Here is a 23,963-nt window from a genome sequence, read left to right on the forward strand (position 1 = left end):
AGTATATTCCACCTGAATTTAGAGACCATCTCAAGAATTGATTTGACACATTGAACACTAATGACCAAAGGCCAGACGAGTTGAGAGATGACATCAAGGACATCATACATGAAAAAAGCAAAAAGTCATTAAAAAGACAGGAAAAAAAGAAGGGATAAAAATGGATGTCAGAAGACACTCTGAAACTTGCTCTTGAATGTAGAGAAGCTAAGGCGAATGGAAGAAATAATGAAGTAAAAGCTGAACAGAAGATTTCAAAGGGTGCCTCGAAAAGACAAAGTGAAGTATTATAATGAAAGGTGCAAAGACCTGGAGTTAGAAAACCAAAAGGGATGAACACACCCAGCATTTTTCAAGCTGAAAGAACTGAAGAAAAAATTCAAGCCTCGAGTGGTAATACTGAAACAATCTAAGGGCAAAAAATTGAATGGCGCAGGAATTACCAAAAGAAGATGGAAGGAATACACAGAGTCACTGTACCAAAAAGAATTGGTTAGTGTTCAACCATTTCAGGAGGTAGCATATGATCAAGAACTGATGGCACTAAAGGAAGAAGTCCAAGCTACACTGGAAATATTGGCGAAAAACAAGGCTCCAGGGAGTACAGAATACCAACTGAGATGTTTCAGCAAACGAATGCAACAGTGGAAGCCCTCACTCTTCTGTGCAAACCGACTGGAAGATACCCATACTTGAGCACATTCCAAAGAAAGGTGATCCAACAGAATGTGGAAATTATCAAACAATATCATTAGTATCACATGCAAGTAAAATTTTGCTGAAGATCATTCAAAAGCTGATGCAGCAGTATATTGACAGGGAACAGCCAGAAATTCAAGCCGGATTTAGAAGAGGACATGGAACCAGGGATATCATTGCTGATGTCAGATGGATCTTCGTTGAAAGCAGTGAATACCAGAAAGGTGTTTACCTATGTTTTATAGACTATGCAAAGGCATTCGACTGTGTGGATCATAACAAATTATGGATAACTTTGTGAAGAATGGGAATTCCAGAACACTTAATTGTGCTCATGGGGAACCTGTACTTAGACAAAGAGGCAGTTGTTCAAACAGAACAAGGGGGTACTGCATGGTTTAAAATCAGGGAAGGTGTGTGTCAGGGTTGTATCTTTTCACTATACTTATTCAATTTGTATGTTGAGTAAATAATCTGAGAAGCTGGACTGTATGAAAAAGAACATCAGGATTGGAGGAAGGCTCATTAACAACCTGTGATATGCAAAGGACACAACCTTGCTTGCTGAAAGGAAAGAGGACTTTAAGCACTTACTGATGAAGATCAAAGACTATAGCCTTCAGTATGGATTACACCTCAACATAAAGAAAACAAAAATCCTCACAACTGGACCAATAAGCAACATCATGACAACTGGAGAAAATACTGAAATTGTCAAGAATTTCATTTTACTTGGATCCAGAATCAACGCCCATGAAAGCAGCAGTCAAGAAATCAAACGATGTATTACACTGGGCAAATCTACTGCAAAAGACCTCTTTAAAGTGGTAAAAACAAAGATGTCACTTTGAGGACTAAGGTCTGCCTGACACAAGCCATGGTATTTTCAATTGCCTTACAGGCATGCAAAAGCCGGACAATGAATAAGGAAGACCAAACAAGAATTGATGCCTTTGAATTATGGTGCTGGCAAAGAATACTGAATATACCATGGACTGCCACAAGAATGAACAAATCTGTCTCAGAAGAAATACATTCAGAATACTCCTTAGAAGTGAAGATGACAAGACTTTGTCTCACGTACTTTGCACATATTATCAGGAGGGGCCAGTCCCTGGAGAAGGTCATCAGGCTTGGTATAGTAGAGGATCATAGAAAAATAGGAAGACCCTCAACAAGATGGATTGACACAGTGGCTGCAACAATGGTCTCAAAGACAGCAATGATTGTAAGGATGGCACGGGACCAGGCAGTGTGTTGTTCTGTTGTACAAAGGATTGCTGAGTTGGAACCGACTCGATGGCACCTAACAACAACAACAAAGAAATTTTCTAATGGTAAACATGGCTTAATTTTTAACTTATTTTTATTTGGCATAGCTGGTACTGTAAAACGCTTACTCAGTCAAAATCTAATCAATTGATAATATTTTATTTTATCCTTTGAAAAGTCTTGCAAATAATTCATATGAGTTCCAGGGGAAAAGAAATGTTAATTGTGGTAAATTTGCTTCCCTTAGACGGGGACATTGAGAGGCAGTTTCCATAGTCATTTATAAACAGGTATAACAGAAAGCAGAGTTTGATTAGACTTTAAACATGTTTCTTTCAACAGTAAACACCTTTAAGTACCTAAGTAATTAGAACTTCAGGGAAATGGCAATTCCTAAAGAGCTAATCTCAAACACAAGGAAAAATACAGAGTCAGATTCCAGAAGGGAAAAAAAAAAAAAAAATCTGACAACAATTTCAGGAAGTCTTCTCAAAAAGTCTATTTGTGCACCTATAATTAGCACCGGGAATAGTGAAACAATAAAATGGATCGCAAAGGATGACAATTTCTGTAGGGATTAACAGCAGTAGCTAGGTATATAGAGAGAGTCATATGGCTTCAGGGCAATCCACTTGTATGATATCTAGTAAATACACATCTCAATTATCAGGCAGATACTGATCTCTCTTATTAACTGTTAGCCATTCCTCCAAAGCTATGTTCTATAGGAACCATTGCCAAAGGTAAGGACTTTGTCCTTTGATTTGTAATTAAGTATCAGAATCAGCCTTAGATACTGATATCTCAAGGTCTGAGTATCCAGGACAGTAAGCAGGAGCATTTCTTAAATTGTTTCACTCCCAAAAATAAAGTGTTAAAACACACAGCTCAATCTAACATTAGTGCTTTGTTTCTTTTGAACTGATCCTGGACCCACTTGTCACTACGAAGATAAAAAGCAACACTCCATAGGTTTTCTCGGATTTAATAACGTGTTTTCTCGGATTTAGTAATGAAGTCCTGCATGTCCCACTTTATTTTAGCCCATGATAACAAAACAAGGTGGGTCACATAGCCTTGTTTCAACAAATGAGGGAACTGAAGCTCAAAGAGATAGAGTTATTTTCCCAGGGCCACACAGCAAGTATCAGAGTGAAGATTCATTCACTCTGCTTATTCTAAGTCTCTGCTTTTTACAAGGTCCATTTTAAAAGTCTTTGCCTCACTCACTCTCCCTCTCTTTTTTTTTTTTTCCATCTTAAAACAAAGAGGGAAAGATGACAAGATATTCAGGGGTGGAGAATGGTCCAGGACACAGCTCCATCAGCTGGAGTGGTACACTGTACCATCTGCATGGCCATACTTGGCGGCTCTGAAGAAGGCAGAGAGTAGGGGTCAGCAGCTTCCTGTTTGGCACCAGCCAGCTGCCTCACCCCATCACTTCTAGCTGGACACTAACCTGTCCTGAACCACGATTCCTCCTTTCTTTCCTGGAAGGCTATGGAGGTGCTGTTTCTTAGATTTCTTTTCTTTTCTTTTCCCAGTCAGCTTTCTCCCAATTCCTGAGGTCTAACTTGGGTGTTGCGGGAAAGGAAGATGGGCCAGAGGGGAGGTGGGCAGGCAGGCAGGGAAATAACTGCTCTGATTCTGCTTTGATTTCTGTTTCAAGGCCTATAATGACAGCTCTCACTCCACTGCAGTCTGTTTTGGAAATATACTTAAAAGGTTTATATGATTGTTTTTAGGTACATTTTAAGTGTTGACTAATAAAAGGCAAATGTCAAGACAGAAGAATAATTTAACAGCATTTTTAAAACCTTTTAGTATTCTAAGGCACCTGTGACCTGCTAAAATCTAATTATTTCTCCAATACCCTTTGGAATTGTTCAGAAAGATGTGGTACAGTTCCTAACTGGTGCATTAAGCATCTGGCCTGACTTCACAGAATTACAGAGAGCTGAATATGCACTCTCTCTATATTTTATTAACATCCCATCAGCTCATGTTAAGATGCAGTACTGATGTGCCCTGACATGCATCAGTACCTGTTGACAAAAAAAAAAAAACAACTGGGCTAGACTTGAGAGGGTCTGCAAATAGAAAATCTTTTAAACATGCTTTGGCAATTTATACAGAAACTCTGGCTTAAAAAGAAAAAAGAGAGAAAGGAAAAGAGCAGCTTCAAGTTTAAAAATTTATAAAACTTGCCCAAATTTTATTATGCCAAATTCTCTGAAAATGAGCTAATCCCCAGCATCCATTCCTTCTTTCTCAAACAGCACCCGATTTTCCTCTGAGGCACCCCCCCACTCCATTCTCAGCCATGTATTTGAGTGGGGTTGGCCCTACCCTTAGCTCCTACCCACAGCTTCTACAGTGGTACGTAAGCTCTCCAGCATATCCCATCTCCTTATAATAGTTCAGGAATGAGCACACCCTTGAGCTTGAACAAATGAGAAACAGTGAATCCCAGGGCTTGCGCAGGAACTTCTGGAAGAGACCTCTCTTCCCTTGAACACTGCAGTTTAAGGATGTGAGGTGTGGAGCTGCTACGGCATGGGGAAGCTGGAGCTGCCAAGGGTTAAGCATATAGCCAGAGGAGGCTGCCAACACTGGGAAAGGCAGAAAAAAGAGCCAGAGAGAAACTGTCTTCTTCTGGAAATATTTTAAGCCACTAGATCAAGCTTCACCTGAAGCCATACCACACATTTGTATTTTTCAGTTACATGAGTCAATAAATTCCATTTCTTATTTAGGCAGTAAGGCTTGGGCTTTCAATAACTTGGAACCAAAAGATTCTCACTGGATAATAGCCCAAGACATTTAATATATCAAAAAGGCTGAAGTTTTTTGTTTGTTTGTTTAATTTTTTTTTTTTCATACAACTTTAAAGACCTTATTCACAGGAAGAATGGTGAGGGGAAGAAAAATCATCAAAAATGTGTCCTTCTAAAAGTTAAAAGAACTCTAATACATTCTAGGATTAAACCTCAGAACATCATAGCTGGAGTTTGTTTGGGGAATCATCTAGTCTTACTAGCTTCTTTTAAAGAAGTGTTCAGTGAATTTGTGTATAATAAATGAATGAACGTATGCATGATTAAGGTAGCTTAAGCCTAGACAGGTTAGAAGTCCCAGATTAAATTAGTCTATGAAATAATTATGTATTATAGTCACTCTCAGTTCCAAGTTGGTTATACTAAGAGAGCTTTGGGTTTTTTGTTTTTGTTTATGTTTTTGCCTTGTTTGGACATACACGTAAATGGCAGAGTCTGGGAAACCTGATTTCAAATCCAATCTCCCCTGTCCTCCACCATGGAATATCTCATATCCTCTGACAAAAACAGAAAAAATACAAGTTTAGACAGTTTTAGAGTTTCGAAAATGAGATATGCTGTTGGAGTTAATTCCCAAACCAGTTGACTACAGTCTGAAATGAATTTTCTCATGTACAATGTTAGATTCACAGGCCAGCCCACAAAACAAAATACAACACAAAAGTACATCGAATCCCTTTTTAACCCAGTATGTCTACTAGAATTCAACTAAACTCTAACTCCTGGGAACATGAGGTCATGATATGCATGAGAACAACAGAAAAAAAAAGAACACAACAATCTTTACTCTTTACCACCACCACCACCACCCCCGCCCCCATCATTTCTTAGCCATGGAGCTACTTCAAAGGGAAATTATGAAAAGTGGTAAAAGTTTGTCATCGGCCCTCTGCCACTTCCCAGTGTACTCTTCCTCCACATCTTAATGCCCTTTATTTCCAGGTCCTCAATGTCCTCATCTTAATCTTGGCAGCAACCATTTATTGGGCACTTCCTGTGAGTCAGACCTGAGTTACTAACCTCAGGGAGATTAAATAGTTTGTCTATAGTCACGTGGCAAAGGCGAGATGGAGCTCAGGTCTGTCTGACTCTGAAGCCCACACTGTTAAAATTTAGACTACAATGGTTCCCAATTCTGAGTAGAGTCCTCCCTGCTGTGAGAATCTAGCCGCTCCCTTCCTACCACAGCCTAAAGGGCTTAATGTTGAAAACCGCCTGCCTCCCTTTCCCTCCAACCAGGACAACTATCCCTTTATAGGACTAATCTCCCTTAGGTAAGAAAGGAGGAAAGCAATCTGAAGTAATTCTTAACCTTTCCAGAGGTGGTTGCATTTTCAAAAGGGGCACATAGTATTATAAGTTTACCTCTAACTGGCAGAATTTCTGGCAGCTAGTAAGAGCAGGAAGTGAAAAAAATGGAGACAGCAGAAGAGTATATTTATGGACAAGGGTGGGAGGGTGGAGGGGCTATCTTAGGAGTTTGCCTTCAAAGTCAGTACCTCTAGCATAGATCACATGTTTCACAATTTCTTACCTTCTTTTAAATTTTAATCTACAGCATAAAAGGAAACAAAAAAAAAAAAAAGAGAGAAAGCAAGCAAGCAAGCAACAATACATAATTGGCATTCAATAAATTCCTCCTGCCTTTATTTGCCTTGTGATGAAACCAAAGCCCAGAGCAGGTAATTTGAAGTTATGTAACAAATGGCAGCCTGGGAAATGGAAACCTCAAAACTTCTAACTCACAGGCCAGCACATTTTCTTTTGGGTACCTAAGACCAAAATTACCCATTTATCTTTCAGTTTAAGGTTTGCCTAAATGGAGGCAGAACTGATTAAATATGGATATAAACCCACAGGAATGTGGCCAGGCAAAAATTTCCTTTTCAAATATAACCAACTCCCATCTGAAAATGGCTTCTAGAATCATTTCATGAAATAATTTAATCCATGTGTTTGTTTTGCAGTAACAGAAAAGAATCCATGCTTTCCTGAGGATTATTTGTTATCCCCACCTCCCTTCTCTCCATAAAGTTTAGCAGCTGCATCTCAGTTTAACTTCTGCTACCTAACGTTTCTAAGAAACCGGCTTTTCAAGGGACATTTGAATTCTGAAACTCCTGAATTTAATGGGCCTGTCCTTTGAGGCCAGAAAAGTGCAACCATAGAACAATAGGGGTCAATACACCTCTTATCAAGGTTCATCTTCTACTTTGATATCACCCATTCTTGGGGAGGAACTCAGAAGTTCAAACTGTTATCAAACAAGCATATAAACAAACTAAATGAAGTTAATGAGGAGACCATAATCAAATACTCCTGGGAAGGACAATTAGCTGGCTTCCTTCAGAAACAAACATTTAGAGAAACTTTAAAATGGGACGAAGGGGAAAGTTTTGAACCTCTAATAATTACATAAAGAAACTAGCTTAAGGAAATTGTCCTCCAGATAAATATTAAAGTGAAATATTTTCTCTAGTTCTCTCCAGCAATATTAAAAAGTGAAATGCACTTCCTTAGTGGAAAATTTAAGGGTCCAAAGAAATCACTGACCAAATAGCAGAAACCAGTCTATGAAAAACATAACTGAAAATAAAAGCCCACAATTCTGTTAATTAGACACAACCATTTATAATCATCGTGTCTTACGATTGTCCAAAGTTTATTAATATGCCTAAATTAAAATAATTTTAATCTAAGCAAAACCACTCCTGAAAGATTCTCTTCTTAAGATGTTTATATCTGAACCCAGGTTCAGAGTAGCCACAACCTATCAAAAAGGAAAATATTCTACAGAAGTTGTCAAAGATTTCACATTACTTGGATTCATAATCAACGCCCATGGAAGCAACAGTCAAGAAATCAAATGATGCATTGCACTGGGCAAATCTGCTGCAAAAGACCCTCCTTAAAGTGGCAAAAAGCAAAGAAGTCACTTTGAGGACCAGGTACACCTGACCCATTTCGTGCTATTTTCAACCACCTCATATGCATGCAAAAGCTGGGCAATGCATAAGGAAGATCAAAGAAGAATTGATGCATTTGAATTGTAGTACTGGTGAAGAATAATGAATATACCATGGACTGCCAGAAGAATGAACAAATCTGTCTTGGAAGAAGTACCACCAGAATGCTCCTTAGAAGCAAGGATGGTGAGACTTCATCTTAGGTACTTTGGACATGTTACCAGGAGGGACACTGGATGGAACAATGGGCTCAAACACAGCAATGACTGCGAGGATGGCACAGGACCAGGCAGTGTTTCATTCTGTTGTATATAGGGTGGCTATGAGTCGGAACCAACTTGACGACACCTAACAACATTTTTTGGGGGGGGATCCTTAAATATGGATCATCTAGTGTCCCCTAGGTTGTAAGAAAGATGCATAAATAGTGGAAGAATATGAACATACTTTCATTTCCTGAAGCATATTAGAAACGTAAGTTACTCATTATTTGCAGAAGGGGCTGTTTCCTTCAAATTTTTATCTTACAGCCTTCTCTTTCCCCTTCCCCTAAATTAATCAGTTATTTATTTGAACCTGACTTATACTCATTTGTCAAATACACACTCACAGTGGGATGACTGCCCTTCACCTCCACAATTATAACATTATTGTAACTAGTCAATAATGAAAATAATCTGATTTTGGTTAACTTCTTTTCAATACAGATGGCTTAAAAATAAAAGGAACCTGTGCTTTTCTCTTCTAATCTTATACTTTCTCACAAGCTTGCTTTTTTTTATATAAGCATGCTACCACTACCTTGTTATAGTAAACTTTAGAAAATGTTGAGATTCCAAAGGGCTGCCTACAAACCAAATGGCATCCTAGGTTTGGCAGTCTGAGTGCCTCATTTCGACTTCTCTCGCCCCCTCTAGCGTTTGTAAAGCTCATCTGCTTGATTATCCAGTTACCTCACTGAACAAGAGCTTGGCTAAGTCCTGCCCATCTATGACATCACCCCCTTCTTCAACCACTGCGGGGTGAAGCTTTAACTTCAGACTTGGAGGTGGGCTGTGCGCAGTAAACTGGAATGCTTGCTCGCTCTGACTCCTCAGTGTAGGAGTGATCCGAAGCACGGCGAGCTCAGCCTGCAGCTGCTGTTGGCTTTGTGTGGACTGGATGCGGAGCTTGGGAGAGGGGGGAGGGCTGTTACTCCAGTTCACAGTCAGTGGAATTACAGCTATAGCAGCAGTGTATATAGGATTGCTTTTTCTCATCTTCCTGGTAAGTGTTTTCCATGTTTTTCCTTTTGATTGTCCCAAAAAGTTTGCTCGGTTACTTTTCTAGAAAGAAATGACTTGGTACTGTGAGGCATCCAGATATGAACGTTTGCTCTGTCACCAGTACAAGCAATATGTGTGCGTGCAAGCGAGCAAGGAAAAATTTGACTATATAGCCCAACACAAGTTTCTTAAAATCTTCTTTTATTTAGAATAATAATAATAATAAATGGCTATTTTCTGTCTTGAGTAGCTACCAAGAGCCTTATGTAAAAAAAAAGTTGGAAAGGTAAATGTTAAATATTAGAGAATACCAGGCAGATTTTTCACAGATAGGAAAGTGAAAGGTCTTGCTAACTTGGTGTGTACTGTATGTCTGGTATGATCACCAACTGCTGTTTTTACAACTGTGAAAGAAAATCAATAATCCCTCAGCCCATGAATACGCAGTACATGAAAAGCATACATCTTGCTCACAGCTAGCCGAGCTACTCCTGGCGACTTGCATGCCTCTGTAAAGGATTAACAGCTACACCTAGATTTTAAAGCTTGCAGTGCTATCCTGCCTGAGCTGCTTCAAACATTTCAGGCTTGCAAATCCCAACTAGTGCCTTTAACCCAGAGGAGGGGGAGACTCTCTTCCAAATCATATTCCCTCTCCAGCAGAACACCAAAATCCATTGCTTGGGCAAGGGTGGTATGTGACTAGCATAGTAATTGGCAAAGTCTACTCAGAAAAACTAACAAAGGTCAGCCTGGAAGCTATGCCTGATGTATGTAGCGATTTCGGGCTGTAGGGAAAATAAATAAATAAATGAGTAGAGCCCTCATCAAGTTGGATATGCTAAGTATCCATTCACTTTCAATTCATAACAGGAAAATTTTTATATTGGAAGAAATACATTTATAGGACAGAGCTTTCAAAAAGTAGTTAAAATGTATCTTCTCAAAAATGTTTTCCCAGTGAATGAGGTCTGAGACAAAATGGTTGGCAAAAAGAGTGCAACAGGCCCATATTTTCTCAAGATCTGTGCGGTTGGTTTTTAATTTATTTATCAGAATTAAAAAAAAAACTTGATACTGTCAATTATGGAACCAAATTTTCTGATTGTTTTCACAAGCAGCTATTTTAAATTTTCTTAATAAATCTGTTTTAAAATGCACACGTATGTTATTAGTAGGAAAAAAACATGAATAAAGCCACTGGAAAAGTACTTCAGCTGTAGCAACGCCTTTCATTTGCCCCTAACTGCATGAGACCATCCTGACCAGCATAAACATAGAGAATGTATTTGTCTGTTTTCAGGTAGAATCACTTATGCCTACCCCAAAGTGACAGATGACTGATACTCATCTCTTTTGAAATGAATAAAGAAATTAATCCTTTAAAAGTGCCAAAATAATGTTATTACTACTACCAATAATAATAATCTGCCAGGTTTTAATCTATAGTAGATTAAATTAGAGATATGCCATTTAGTTTGCAAATTACGTGTATGCACATATGTGCACACATATGTACACAAACCCAAAAACCAAACCTGTTGCCCTGGAGTCAATTCCGACTCACAGCGACACAAACATATATTTACTAGCCGGAAACAAAAAACAGGGTTAAAAAATGTGATTGCATTTATTTAACTAGGAAAATTACGGAATTTTTTTTTTAATAAATAGGGCACTGCCAAAACACATTTAAGTCCAAGAATCAGCAAAGATATTAGTGAATGAATAAACACAATAAATCCAGTAATATTATATTCCTAGATTACTATCAGTTATTAACTGAGGTTCGCATTTCTCTCACACATACCCTTTTTAAATAATCAATTATGGTTAGGCTCAAAATGCCCAATTAAACACTTCCTAAACATTAACATTTGTGAAATACATAACTGGGCAGCAAATAAAGTTTTTACAAAGAAGAAAAAAGCAGTAAGAACATTTGTCATAACTGAATGTGACAGCAAAATAGAAGGTATGTTTCTTTTGCTTTCAAGTGTTAATTAAGGAGCCTCCAATTCTATCAAAACTTTTTCAGTGCTAAATGAAGCGGTGTGAAATAAATTTGGTTGAAATCTTGTGGCTGTCAGACTTTGTTAGCAAGCTATTAATTATCTTTACCCCAGTTTCTTCTCTAGTCTATATTGCCCAATCAAATAGAAACTCCAATTATGCTCAGCATCTCCTGCCTAGGGACACAAGACTAATGAACACTCCGTCTCTCCAGATGAAAAATACAATTATCAGCTTTAACATGCAAGTGCACAGCAGAGAGATTTGTCTGTGCTTTTCTTGGCCACATACCCTAAAGCTTTCTCCTCTTTCTGGATTATTTTGAACAATTTTAAACTCTACAAAGATCAATAGTAGAGAACTTGTCTTAATATTATCCAACTGTTTCTTGTTTCTTGCTTTCTACGTTTCATATGTGAATGTTCATATCTGAACATTAAATATTCAAGTATTTAAATCTGGCCATTTAAGAAATATTTGGTTTGGAGTTGCCATTTCAGTGGATCCCCACTTTTCCCCCCTTTTTTAAGGTGGGTGGGCAACATAACGAAGAATGTGATTAATCGCCAGGTCCAAAGCTAACTTAAGAACTCTGAATAAAAACCCTAAAATATTATTTTATTCAAACCAATTTATTAAAAAAGCATTATAAATAATTTTTTTTTAAAGTCAAATGAAGACCACCATAAATGAAGTCAACGAGGGGAATAAGATTTGGTAAATTTTTCAAAGGCTGAAAGTTTTTCCCTCCTTCTCCCCTCAAGACCCCCCAACCCTTTTTGCCCCAGAGGCCTTCACTGTTCTTCTCAACGGGAGGCTTTGTTGTAATTAAACCAAAGAAAGACTGGCCGGCAGCAGCCGTTGTCTGACTTGCGGCTCCAGAGAGCAGCTTTCTGGTAGAGTGTACCACCCCCCAGTGGGCAAACATGCTACAGTAAATCTCTCAACAATATTAATCCTCAAAACTGAATTTTCTCTTCTGAGCATAAAAAAGGATGTTTCTCGGCTCCTTGTAACATTCCACCATTTCAGAAATTTACTGTAAGTCAACAAACTGATTTCTAACAAAGAGATTGGTTTTAAATCTCTGCGCCCCCCCCAAAAAAATAAAACCTTTTTCCTCTTGAGAACCAAAATAGGTATGTACACTTTAGAAATCATTTCTCAGCTTCAAAGTACAGATCAACATCATTAAATCTGGGTAAACATCACATTAAAGAACATTAGTTTTGAAAGCCAGTTTATATTGTATGTAAGAGCAGTTTCCAGAATTGTGATTTGGCTATTGACAAAAACTCCCAGAGAAAACTGGTTTTAAGTAGAAAAGAATGAAATATAATTTCAGCAATAGCTAAATTTCATTTGTTTTGCATGTGCATTCTCTCTTTCCTGGCCTCAAAACTAAGTGTCAGGAATGCGTTAAAAACTCTCCAAGTATTAGTGGGCTTAAGTAAGAGGAGAGAGAAATTACCCTCACGATGAGACAATGACAGCTTTTGTTCTTTATTCTTTCACTTTACCTGGCACAAGTAACCGTGGCAACTTTGAAAAGAAATCCCGCAGACCACATCTGGGTAAACACCATTTTTAAAATGTGCCACTGAACTGTGGATTGATCAGTTTATGTGTTGTTTTTGTTCTTCATCTGATTTAAATCAATAATACCCCCACTCTGACATGAAAAATCAATGTTTTATGGCTGTGAGATGTTCTCGCCAACCAGCACAGTGCTTGGCACATGGTAGACTTGAACTACTATATGGAAACTTAAATATTAGAAACTTAAATCACATCAACCAAAGTGGACTCAAACAGTAAAAAAAAAAAAAGGAATTTCAAGTTTGCAAGGGGAAATGTGATTTAATAAAAGTAAACATCGTTTTAATTGCAATTGCGCAAATGTCAACACAAACTTAAAGTGCCTCCCCCCACCCCAATATCTCTACCTCTCAACTCTGCCCTCCCTTAAATTAATATCTTGTTCAGTTTTACAAGTCTGGCTTTAATGTCATGAAAGAAAACAACATTCACTATGGGAAAGATAACATCCCAGTTTGCGTTTTTGTTCTAAAGATGCTCAATTTAACTTTACAAGCCAAAATAAATGAAGCAGAATTAGATTCATTTATCACAAACCTATTGGGGCAAAGAACCAGTAACATAAACAGAGAAAGTAAAAGTCCTTTGCTTTGGAACCTTTATTCCCTATTTTCCATAAATGAAACAAAACATTATTCAGGCAGAAAATAGTCTGGATAAAGCCAAGTATGAAAAGGCACACTTGCTTCTCTGCCTCTCAGCAAACCCTCAGACTTCATGACTCTCAAGAGGAGAGTTAGAGGTCCTTCTGCTTGCCTGGCATTAAACAAAAGAATTGGAACTTTCCTGAAATCTGATGATCGTGGAAAATTTAACTACCAGACAGGCTGCTTAGAAAGCATTTTGCTGTCACTAGCAACTAACCTGATGTACTCCAGTTCTTCATTTTAACCATGTATGTAGTCTATTTGGAATATCATTTGTTCTTGCAAAGACTTAGCATTCACAAGTTGATCATTTTATTGGGTTTTCTGGCAGTAATTTAAGCCTTCATAAATAAATTACTTTCCTAATACTTTAAAGTATGATTGCATAAGTTCCAATTTACCTAGAAATATTTGCAAACTTCGATAAGTGTAATTAAGCATCTGCGTTTTCAACCCCAAGATTTTACTTAAAATAATAATTTGATTAACTTGGATTAAAAGTTCTACATGCCATTCTACTCTTAGATTTAACACTTTAAATAGCTCCCAGCATTAAGAAATAATTCTGCGAGGCAAATCACTAAAAATTAACTAAAAATTTCAAAACCCTATATTCAATTTAAGATTTAAAAAAAAATGAGTGATGATCATACAAGTCATAAAAATCAATTTAAATCACAGGTAATAAACAAAGGATTTAGGAATTTGCTGCTGCCATCACTTAACTTCATCTTAATCTAAGTGATATTGTCAAAATGGAGCAATACCTTCTCATCTCAAACGTTCCTACCTCCAAATTATTGTAGTAACAGATAAGGAATCATATAAATATGTAGATTGCTTCATGTTCTTACATTTTATGTATCAGTTTTCTATTTAGATACAATTCCTTAAATTAGTTTTCCTCAAATATCTCAAAAAATAGCATCCTTATCTTTTACATATTTCCTTAGGTAAACTATGGAAATAAATTAGAGGCTTATCACAGACTTGATGATTGCATTATAAATGCAAAAAAAAAAAAGGACAACTTTCATTTTTTAAAAAGGAAATGAATAGAAAGATCCCTATTAAAATTTTGATTCAACTGTGAGGTGATTATATTTTTTTTCTTTTTGCTACAGTTTTAAATGTTATATACGTTATTCTCATAAAAAAATTTTAAACATTCCATTAAATAACCAGGCCTCCATTTATATTTTCCTCCTAAGTCATCCAATTAACAATATTTTTCTAAAAGAAGATGAATTCTTTTTTGTTCAGAAGTAATGGCTTCTTTCAAGCCCATGCGGACATAAAGGCTCTGCATTTGATGTTGTGGAAGCCTGGCCACAGTGTCCATGCCAGTGGGGGTCATTTTTCTCTTCATCCTTCGCACTGAAATACAATGTCTCTACATTCGTGAATACATAGAGCCAGCTCAGAGAGGGGGAAGTCTAAGAATGGGGGCAGGATTCCTTATGGACAGATGAGAATAGCCTTTAATATGCCTTTAAAAAACAAATGTTTCACCCTATAGTTTCAACTATAGAAGGGAAGGAGAAGATATAAAACACAATCAAACATGAATTGAACTGTTGTAAGCTTAATAAAGTGAGCAGGGGCATGTGAGGGGAGCTATAAGCTAAATTCTCATTCCTGAAACAGTATCCTTCTCGCCAAGGAAACCTGCTTTCATATTTTTGACTTTTATTTTAATGCAATTTGGGGAGAAGGGAATGACATTTTCCAAGAACTTAATGAGCTTTAAGGCTTCCTGTTAACCCCACATTATTGCCACTATCGTATTAATGGCAAATGAGAGTTTGCGTATCAAACAGCAGAGCAGGCAGTTACACAAATGTAAAACAGGAAAAATAAACAAATTAACCTTCTTTGTTTTTCACACCAGTTTAGACTTTTTTCTTTCTCTGGGTTAAAAATATTCATAGAGCCAAATTTGGTAAAATATAGTTCAGATACAAGCTAAAAGGTAGTTCTGTTTTCTCTCTGGTTATTATTATGATCATCACCTTGCTCCCATTTAGTCTGATCTGATTTGAGGAATAATCAACAACTGTAAATCCCAATGTAGCAGATTCATCATCTCAGCTTTAGAGTGTGTCCTGCCTCATGGGCGGGCATTCCTGGAATACAAGATATGCTTTACTATCAGTAACATTTTAAGCAGGTTCTCAGTTGTCAATTTCACAATGGTTTTATATTAGTTTCTAAGGTAATTTTTAAAAAGTAATTGTTTTCTAAACTTAACCAAATTATTTTATATGTGTAATAATTTTCAAACTTAGAAAATATTTTGAGCCGATACTTTAAAACAGTAACTTTGTAATTATAACTTCAACAGCTTGGTTTTCCAGTTTCACAGACTGAGAAAGCAAAGTTTTCAAGAAAATATACTATTGGAATTCAACAATAATGAAGAAAGCCCTCCAGGCATCATAATAAAACCTCACACTGAACAATGTATCATTTAAACTTTCCTCTGTGGGTACTTTGCACTATTCACTAGAGACTGCTCTATCCATCTGCTAACTGGTATTTTTGTTTAGAGTTACCACAATAATAAATGTACCTCTTTTTTTTTTTTTTTAACATTTCCTTCTGTTCATGCAGTTTAACTTAAGTCTATGACAGCATTGGTATCTAGTGGCAATCTAGAAGAAACTGAATTTTCAAAGAGAACCCGAAACACAAATTTTGGCCTTGTTTAACATACACTTTCAGTAGAGTGTTTGAATTCTGGAACAGATGCTATCCTTGTTGGATGCTAGGTAATTAACTGGCAGAGAAGCAAATTGCTACTGCTTTAGTCCATAATTTCAGGATCAAATATTTCCTTATACTTAAATGTTTCCTGTGTACAGAAAGCACCTGAGTGGGTGACCTTGCAACAGATGCTGATCCTACCCACCTCTCCCAACCCCCGAAAAAGTCTTCATGTGTATTAGATAATGGCCAAAGCAGTCATCATTAACATCACTGGTCTCTTCAGTCAAGCCATAAGTCTTCTTTCAGAAATGAAAAATACACTATTGGAAATTGGAGTGTTTCTGTTTGAACCTAGAGGGAAATGCCCTATCAGGTTTTGATATGCTTTCTTCGTGGTCATTATAAGGAGGTGGATTGAAATAGCATTCTTTCTGTTCCAAATACAGAATATTCAAGTTCAGTTTGCTAAAAGAAAATTAAAGTAGCACTCTCCTGAAAAACTAATGATGACTTGGACATCTATGCCACCTTTCAGCCAACTAGTCCTCAGAAACACCCATAAGGAAGAAGGTGATGGTGCCCATCTTCTGCAACTGGGAAAATTGTGGCTGGCTGGCAGGATCAGACAGGGCACGGAGAAAATCAAAAGAAATGCTTCTAAAGCAAACCCTTCTCAACTTTTTAAATTGTAGACTGTATGACTTTTTAAAAGCACATTGAGAAATTTCTAAAGAGTTACCACAGCATTTCAGTCAAAAATGTTGTCATGTATTTGCTTGGGTATTTGACATGTACTTATTTTTTTTCTTTTTACACATTTTATCATTTTATACCTAAGGTTTAAAGTAAACTTGTAAAGACTGGCTTGCATTTGAAAGCTGTGGAAGGGGTTTACTGCCTCTTGAATGAAGCTTTGCTTCAGTGTTGATTCAAAGTGACCCTGATGATCAGTAAGTAATACAAATTATCTGTTTGGTGACAATCTTCACTTTGGCTCCTACTGTATTTATATAATAAAATGTGATACATAAAAACAAAGAAGTCAACCAATCCTTTTCAACAACTACCATAATAAAAGATGTATTGCTTAAAGAAAGAATTGAAATTAAATTGCTAGGAAATTTCTATAGTATATTAAAGTTCGTTATTAATAGTTCATTAAAACCTTTTACTTTCACAGGAGATGCTCAAACTGTATATTTTAAGGAAGAGAAATATAAAGGAAATCTAGTATGCTTCCTTTTTCCATGAAGAATATTTGAATTAAGTTTTCTTTACCTCTTAAAAAAGAATACCTGTTCTTGCGTAACGTGACTACACTAGAAATTTGGAGATCGCAGCAAGAAGCAAAAGCTGGAAATAGCTGTTTCACAGCAGGTAATCATACCTCAGATTGTAGCTACTGTACAAAGTTTTTACTTGGATAACCCTGGATGGGAATAAAGGTGGGGGGTAACTGCCTGAAAAACTTATTACTATACAGGCCTTAGCATCATGAATGGCTTTCTTCATGAGGATCTGAAGCTACTATCTCTGACCATATTGCACAGAAGAGCCAATAAGAATTTCAAAGAGGGCAATTTCTACTAAGGGAATTAAGCTACACAAAAGGAACCTTCACCCAGAAACTCTATCAGAAAGAAAAAACAAGCATAGGAAGCCGTGTGTCCTACATAGTAACAGGAAGCTGAATTGTTTCTCGCCCCACTTTAATGAGGTGCCCACCATGCTGAACTGCAGCTGGAATGTTCATTGACAACAGTGAGCCTGATCTGGAGGTGTGTGCGGCGTAAGATTACTTGAAAAACAGTGAAGAACATTTCCAAGCACTAAACAAGAGTGTATAAGTCCCAGCCCCTCACCAGGAAAATAATATACGTGCATTGGATTTTCACCCACGCAAAATTTACTCACATCATTCAATAAGGTAGGAAAATATATTAAAGTACTTTATTTCCATGCCTGACATTATAAAGGCTAATTAATACCTAAAAGTGCAGAAAAGATTATATTACACAATAGATCAGTATAAATCTATAATTCTCCAGCCATGGGGAAAGCTGAATCATGTTCTAGCTTAGAACTTGAAGAATGAAAAAGGCATTGTGAAAATATGTTATGAGATGGAATATAATGAAACATGTGAATAAATCCCTTGAACCACACAGTATGAATACACAGAAAAAAGGAAAAGAAGAAATATTTTAACATAAAATGGAATTTTCCACTTAAATTAGCTGGATGCATTAGCTATGTAATTATTCCCCTAAAGTAGATGAAAAAACATTCCTTCTAATTTTCTGTTTAGAAATCCATTTTAAAGCTGTTTAATGTTAATAATCAAAGAAAAAGAAATAAGATTAATAATCAAAGCAAATGGTTGGCTTTACTGGGATCCAGAATCTCAAGTGGTATGTCATTATTTCAATAACTAGTAAGAGAATAGATTTTTATTATATATTTCTACATCTGTATTGTCTTTTACCTAACAAAAGGTAGAACATAAAAATGTGGTTTCTGGGAACAGCAAAATTATTATCTTTAAATATAACATCATATTTCTATAAGCATCAATTCATTTGAGTATTAAGAAAAAACTAGAAATTTAATCAGATGATTAATTTAATTAGTGACTGGCTACACAATTGATACAAGATGTAATGAAAATGCCTTAGAATACTCAACAGAACTTTAATTATATTAAATATTTCAAAATCAAATGGATTCGGGATGTGATACCTCTTAATTTATATACCAGAAACATTTGAGATAATGAAATTATATGATTGTGTTCCTTGTTAGTTAGCAGTACACCCTAAGTAACCAGAAATAAAAAGAAATTCTAAAATATTTAAAAGTGATTATAGATGCTTTTAGTTTCATGGCTGTTTTAAATACTATTTTCAGTATGCTAGCCTGACACTTTTCTGTCTTTTTCTATTCATTCCATTTTAGGGCTCTGAAGTAACAGAAGCTACCTTGTGTAAAGAACTCAACACTGCTGACCATGATCAGCCCAGCCTGGAGCATCTTCCTCATGGGGACTAAAATTGGGCTGTTCCTTCAGGTGGCACCTCTGTCAGTCATGGCTAAATCCTGTCCATCTGTGTGTCGCTGTGATGCAGGTTTCATTTACTGTAATGACCGATTTCTGACATCCATCCCAACTGGAATACCACAGGATGCTACAACTCTCTACCTTCAGAACAACCAAATAAATAATGCTGGGATTCCCTCAGATCTGAAAAACCTGCAGAAAGTAGAAAGAATATACCTATACCACAACAGTTTAGATGAATTTCCTACCAACCTCCCAAAGTATGTAAAAGAGTTACATTTGCAAGAAAACAACATAAGGACTATCACTTACGATTCACTTTCAAAAATTCCGTATCTGGAAGAATTACATTTAGATGATAATTCTGTCTCAGCTGTTAGCATTGAAGAGGGGGCATTTCGAGACAGCAACTATCTTCGACTGCTTTTCCTGTCCCGTAACCACCTTAGCACAATCCCCTGGGGTTTGCCCAGGACTATAGAAGAGCTACGCTTGGATGATAATCGTATATCCACTATTTCATCACCATCTCTTCAAGGTCTTACTAGCTTAAAACGCTTGGTTTTAGATGGAAACCTTTTGAACAACCACGGCTTAGGTGAGAAAGTTTTCTTCAACCTAGTCAACTTAACAGAACTGTCACTAGTGCGAAATTCCTTGACTGCTGCACCAGTAAACCTTCCAGGCACAAATCTGAGGAAGCTTTATCTTCAGGATAATCACATCAATCGGGTTCCCCCAAATGCATTTTCTTATCTAAGGCAGCTGTATCGACTTGATATGTCCAATAATAACCTAAGTAATTTACCTCAGGGTATCTTTGATGATTTGGACAATATAACCCAACTGATTCTTCGCAACAATCCCTGGTATTGTGGGTGCAAGATGAAATGGGTACGTGACTGGTTACAGTCACTACCTGTGAAGGTCAACGTGCGTGGCCTCATGTGCCAAGCCCCAGAAAAAGTCCGGGGAATGGCTATCAAGGACCTTAACGCGGAACTGTTTGATTGTAAGGACAGTGGGGTTGTAAGCACCATTCAGATAACCACTGTAATACCTAACACAGGGTATCCCGCTCAAGGACAGTGGCCAGCACCAGTGACCAAACAGCCAGACATTAAGAACCCCAAGCTCACTAAGGATCAGCGAACCACAGGGAGTCCAGCAAGAAAAACAATTATAATTACTGTGAAATCTGTCACCTCTGAGACGATTCATATCTCTTGGAAACTTGCCCTATCCATGACTGCTCTAAGACTCAGCTGGCTCAAATTGGGCCACAGCCCAGCATTTGGATCTATAACAGAAACAATAGTAACAGGCGATCGTAGTGAATACTTGATCACAGCCCTGGAGCCCGATTCGCCCTATCGAGTATGCATGGTTCCCATGGAAACCAGTAACCTCTACCTGTTTGATGAAACTCCTGTTTGTATTGAGACTGAAACTGCACCCCTTCGAATGTACAACCCTACGACCACCCTCAATCGAGAGCAAGAGAAAGAACCTTACAAAAACCCCAATTTACCTTTGGCTGCCATCATCGGTGGGGCTGTGGCCCTGTTGACCATTGCCCTTCTTGCTTTAGTGTGCTGGTATGTCCACAGAAATGGCTCACTTTTCTCAAGGAACTGTGCATACAGCAAAGGGAGGAGGAGAACGGACGACTATGCGGAAGCTGGCACTAAGAAGGACAACTCTATCCTGGAAATCAGGGAGACTTCTTTTCAGATGTTACCAATAAGCAATGAACCAATCTCAAAGGAGGAGTTTGTAATACACACCATATTTCCTCCTAATGGGATGAATCTGTACAAAAACAATCACAGTGAGAGCAGTAGTAACCGAAGCTACAGAGACAGTGGTATTCCAGACTCAGATCACTCGCATTCATGATACTGAAGGACTAACAGCGACTGTTTTAGTTTTTATAAACCTGAGGGAGGTGATGGTAGGATCCCTGTTCTACTGCAAAACACTGGTAAAAGAGACTGAAAAAAGCAATGTACTGTACATTTGCCATATAATTTATATTTAAGAACTTTTTATTAAAAGTTTCAAATTTCAGGTTACTGCTACGATTGATGTAGTGGAGATGCCTGAACACAATTCTATATTTTAGTATTTTTTAGTAATTTGTACTGTATTTTCCTTGCAAATATTGAAGTTATAAACCATTTACTTTTGTGTTCTACTGAGTAAAATGACTTGTTGACTGTGAAAGTGAATTTTCTTGCTGTGTTGAACAATCAGGACTACGTTCACTTGAGATCCTTGTAGTATAAGCACAGGCCATTTTTCACTTTGGTATTAATAAAATGTAAAAACAAACAAACAATAAAACAGCTGAATGAAGAAATAAATTTCAAAATACTTATAAAATAATGTTCCAATAATTAAATTTGTATTATCCCAGTAGTATTCAATAAATCAATCCATGTGAAGTAATGGGCAATATCAAACTTGCTGCATATCTCCATTTTTGCTCTAAGCAAATTAAATATCCTTAAGAAAGTAAGCATATCTTCTGAACTGAATACATCAGCTAGCATAAAAGGAGTGTGAAGTCTGTTGTTAGAGCCATTGTTAACAAAGCTTTGAGAATAAAGGACTTCACAAAAACAATAATGAAAGTGTGCTTCTAAGTTGGAGGGAAAAATGTATACTTAGGAAAATGTAAAAACTTAGACTTGCATAGTGTAATGAATACAAATACCAGAACTGCATTTTGGTTTTACTTATACCATCCTGATTTTTGAAAAATGAATCCAAAACACATAATTGTTAGTGTGTATGATGTTTTTATCATAAAGGACGTCAAAAACAAAAAATACACATATTAAAAAGGTAGCATAACCATAAGCAATTCCCTTCAACAATCCAGAGAAAGTCATACTTCAAATAAATGAGAAAAATAAATACTAGAAATCAAGTTTAGATTTGGTATACATGAAATGTCTTCACACTGTACATAAATTTCAATTTACTTTCACAATGATCAAGAATACTGCCCATTACTATCACAGATTTGCAGGTATTACATAATGAACTCGAAATGTAACATTTCTTTCTAGCTTCCAACTGAATTGTGAGCTATTGTTTAAAAACCACATCACTTTTCTGTTGCCATGATTATTATTATTTTTTCAACAAAAAACCAAAGTGCATTGTACGCCCTTTGGCCAGTCTTGTATGTGCCTTGATTCAATGCTACATGTATTCAGCTTTTAAAACTTGACAAATTTTTCATACTTCCTTAAATATGAAAAATTATGGTCTTATCGCTGAATAAAACTTAAAAAAAAAAAGTACAGAATAATCGTGCTTGATTTTTCGGGATTATGTTACTATCACTAAAGTAGCAAATTTCCGAGCACATTAGTCCTAAGCACCCCATGTATTTTTCTAGGCATAAAAATAAAAGTTGGCTACAAATAAAAGATAGCAATATCTTGAGCTTGTGTATCATTTTACTTCAAAGAGTTCAGTGTTTCATGCATAAATTAATGTTCCTAACATTTCTTTGAAGCACTCACATTTTACTTATTTACTCTAGATAGAAAACTTCAGAATTGGTTTCATGACGTTTCCCTGTATATGCACCATTGCCATTGTCCTGACCGATACTTTGTAAGGTGGTCTTTGAAAAACCAACATTTTAAAAATAGCTTTTGGGTAAGGTGAGTTGTCCTCAGAGGATCTGAAATCTCAGACCCACTACTTACTAGGTATGTACTTAAAAACAAATCACTTACCTCCTTAGCTCAGTTTCCTTATCTGTAAAATGGGGAGATTAATACTACCCACTTCACAGGGCTGTTGTGAGGATTACCTGAGATGATGTGCGTGAAAACTGTACAATATTCTATCAAATATGTTAGTTGTGTCTTCCTAGAGGTTTGTTCAATGCCACTGTTTCTACTTTTCTACTGACAAAGTGGTATCTACAACTATGAAACCTTTCATTATTCATTTGCCATCTTCAAATTGTTTACCAACACTTTCTCTTTTTGACTTCCTTTTATGGAGCATTGTTGTTATCTACAAACAAAGACAAACATGATTACTATTAAATATAGGGGATGTTTTCTGAAGGAAGCTTTGACTTTGCTTCTGTAAGTTCTGAATAGTTCAGCTATAGCTCTACCAGAAGTCAGAGAAAGGACTGGATGATTCCATAAAGTCCCTATGAAACTGTGAGCTTATAAAATGTCACAAACCAAGAGATTATATGGACTATTTTCCAATTAGTATATCTTTCATGAGCACCAAAAAAATTCAGGTTTATTCTAATACATTCTTTTCGATTATCTTTACCCTGAAGAAATCTGAAACATGCTTTATACCAGCAAATATACAAGAGCACAAAATACACAGAGTAAAAATTTATTCTTTACCTAGGCTTGCTATGAAATCCAAATGTTTTGTTGAGGGAATATATACACATATAGATATGTATATGCATATATACAGATACATATGTATATATACGCGTGTGTGTGTGTGTGTGTGTGTGTGTATCTCTACCAAAACCAACCAAACCTATTGCTTTTGAGTTGATTCTACCTCATAGTGACCCTCCTATGGGACAGAGTAGAACCGCCCCGTAGGGTTTCCAAGGAGAGGCTGGTGGACTAGAACTGCCAAACTTTTGGTTATCAGCCGAGCGCTTAACCACTGCATTACATATATATATATATATATATGGTTAAGTGCTCGGCTGACAACCAAAACGTTGACGGTTCAAACTCATCAGTCACTCCACAAAAGAAAGATGTGGCAGTCTGCTTCTGTAAAGATTCCCAAAACTAAACCCATTGCCATTGAGTCGATTCCGACTAACCTTGGAAACCCGATGAGGCAGATCTACTCTGTCCTATAAGGTTGCTATGAAT

At 36.8% G+C, this 23,963-nt stretch overlaps 2 protein-coding genes across 4 annotated transcripts in view; one reads left to right on the top strand and one right to left on the bottom strand.

Annotated features, from left to right (window-relative positions):
* MACROD2 (mono-ADP ribosylhydrolase 2) overlaps positions 1–23,963 on the bottom strand; it is a 2,703,848-nt gene that overhangs the window by 2,303,891 nt on the left and 375,994 nt on the right. The window lies entirely within an intron of this gene.
* Positions 8,746–22,504, top strand: FLRT3 (fibronectin leucine rich transmembrane protein 3). 3 transcript variants are annotated; one of them, XM_004376457.2, is made up of 3 exons: positions 8,746–9,040; positions 17,188–17,384; positions 18,963–22,504. In XM_004376457.2, exon 3 carries the CDS (start codon positions 19,015–19,017, stop codon positions 20,962–20,964), a length of 1,950 nt encoding a protein of 649 aa, XP_004376514.1. In that variant the 5' UTR covers positions 8,746–9,040; positions 17,188–17,384; positions 18,963–19,014; the 3' UTR covers positions 20,965–22,504. The 3 variants fall into 3 exon arrangements, with proteins under 3 accessions (XP_004376514.1, XP_004376513.1, XP_023587194.1); XM_004376456.3 differs by lacking the exon at positions 17,188–17,384 and having other exon boundaries at positions 18,963–21,092; XM_023731426.1 differs by lacking the exon at positions 8,746–9,040 and having other exon boundaries at positions 17,102–17,384.

This window comes from Trichechus manatus, unplaced genomic scaffold (assembly GCF_000243295.1).
Source record: "Trichechus manatus latirostris isolate Lorelei unplaced genomic scaffold, TriManLat1.0 scaffold00042, whole genome shotgun sequence".
In the NCBI taxonomy this organism is placed as follows: Eukaryota; Metazoa; Chordata; class Mammalia; order Sirenia; family Trichechidae; genus Trichechus; species Trichechus manatus.

Coding starts and splice junctions, on each gene's coding strand:
- FLRT3 (XM_004376457.2), top strand. CDS start 19,015: ATGATCAGCCCAGCCTGGAGCATCTTCCTCATGGGGACTAAAATTGGG.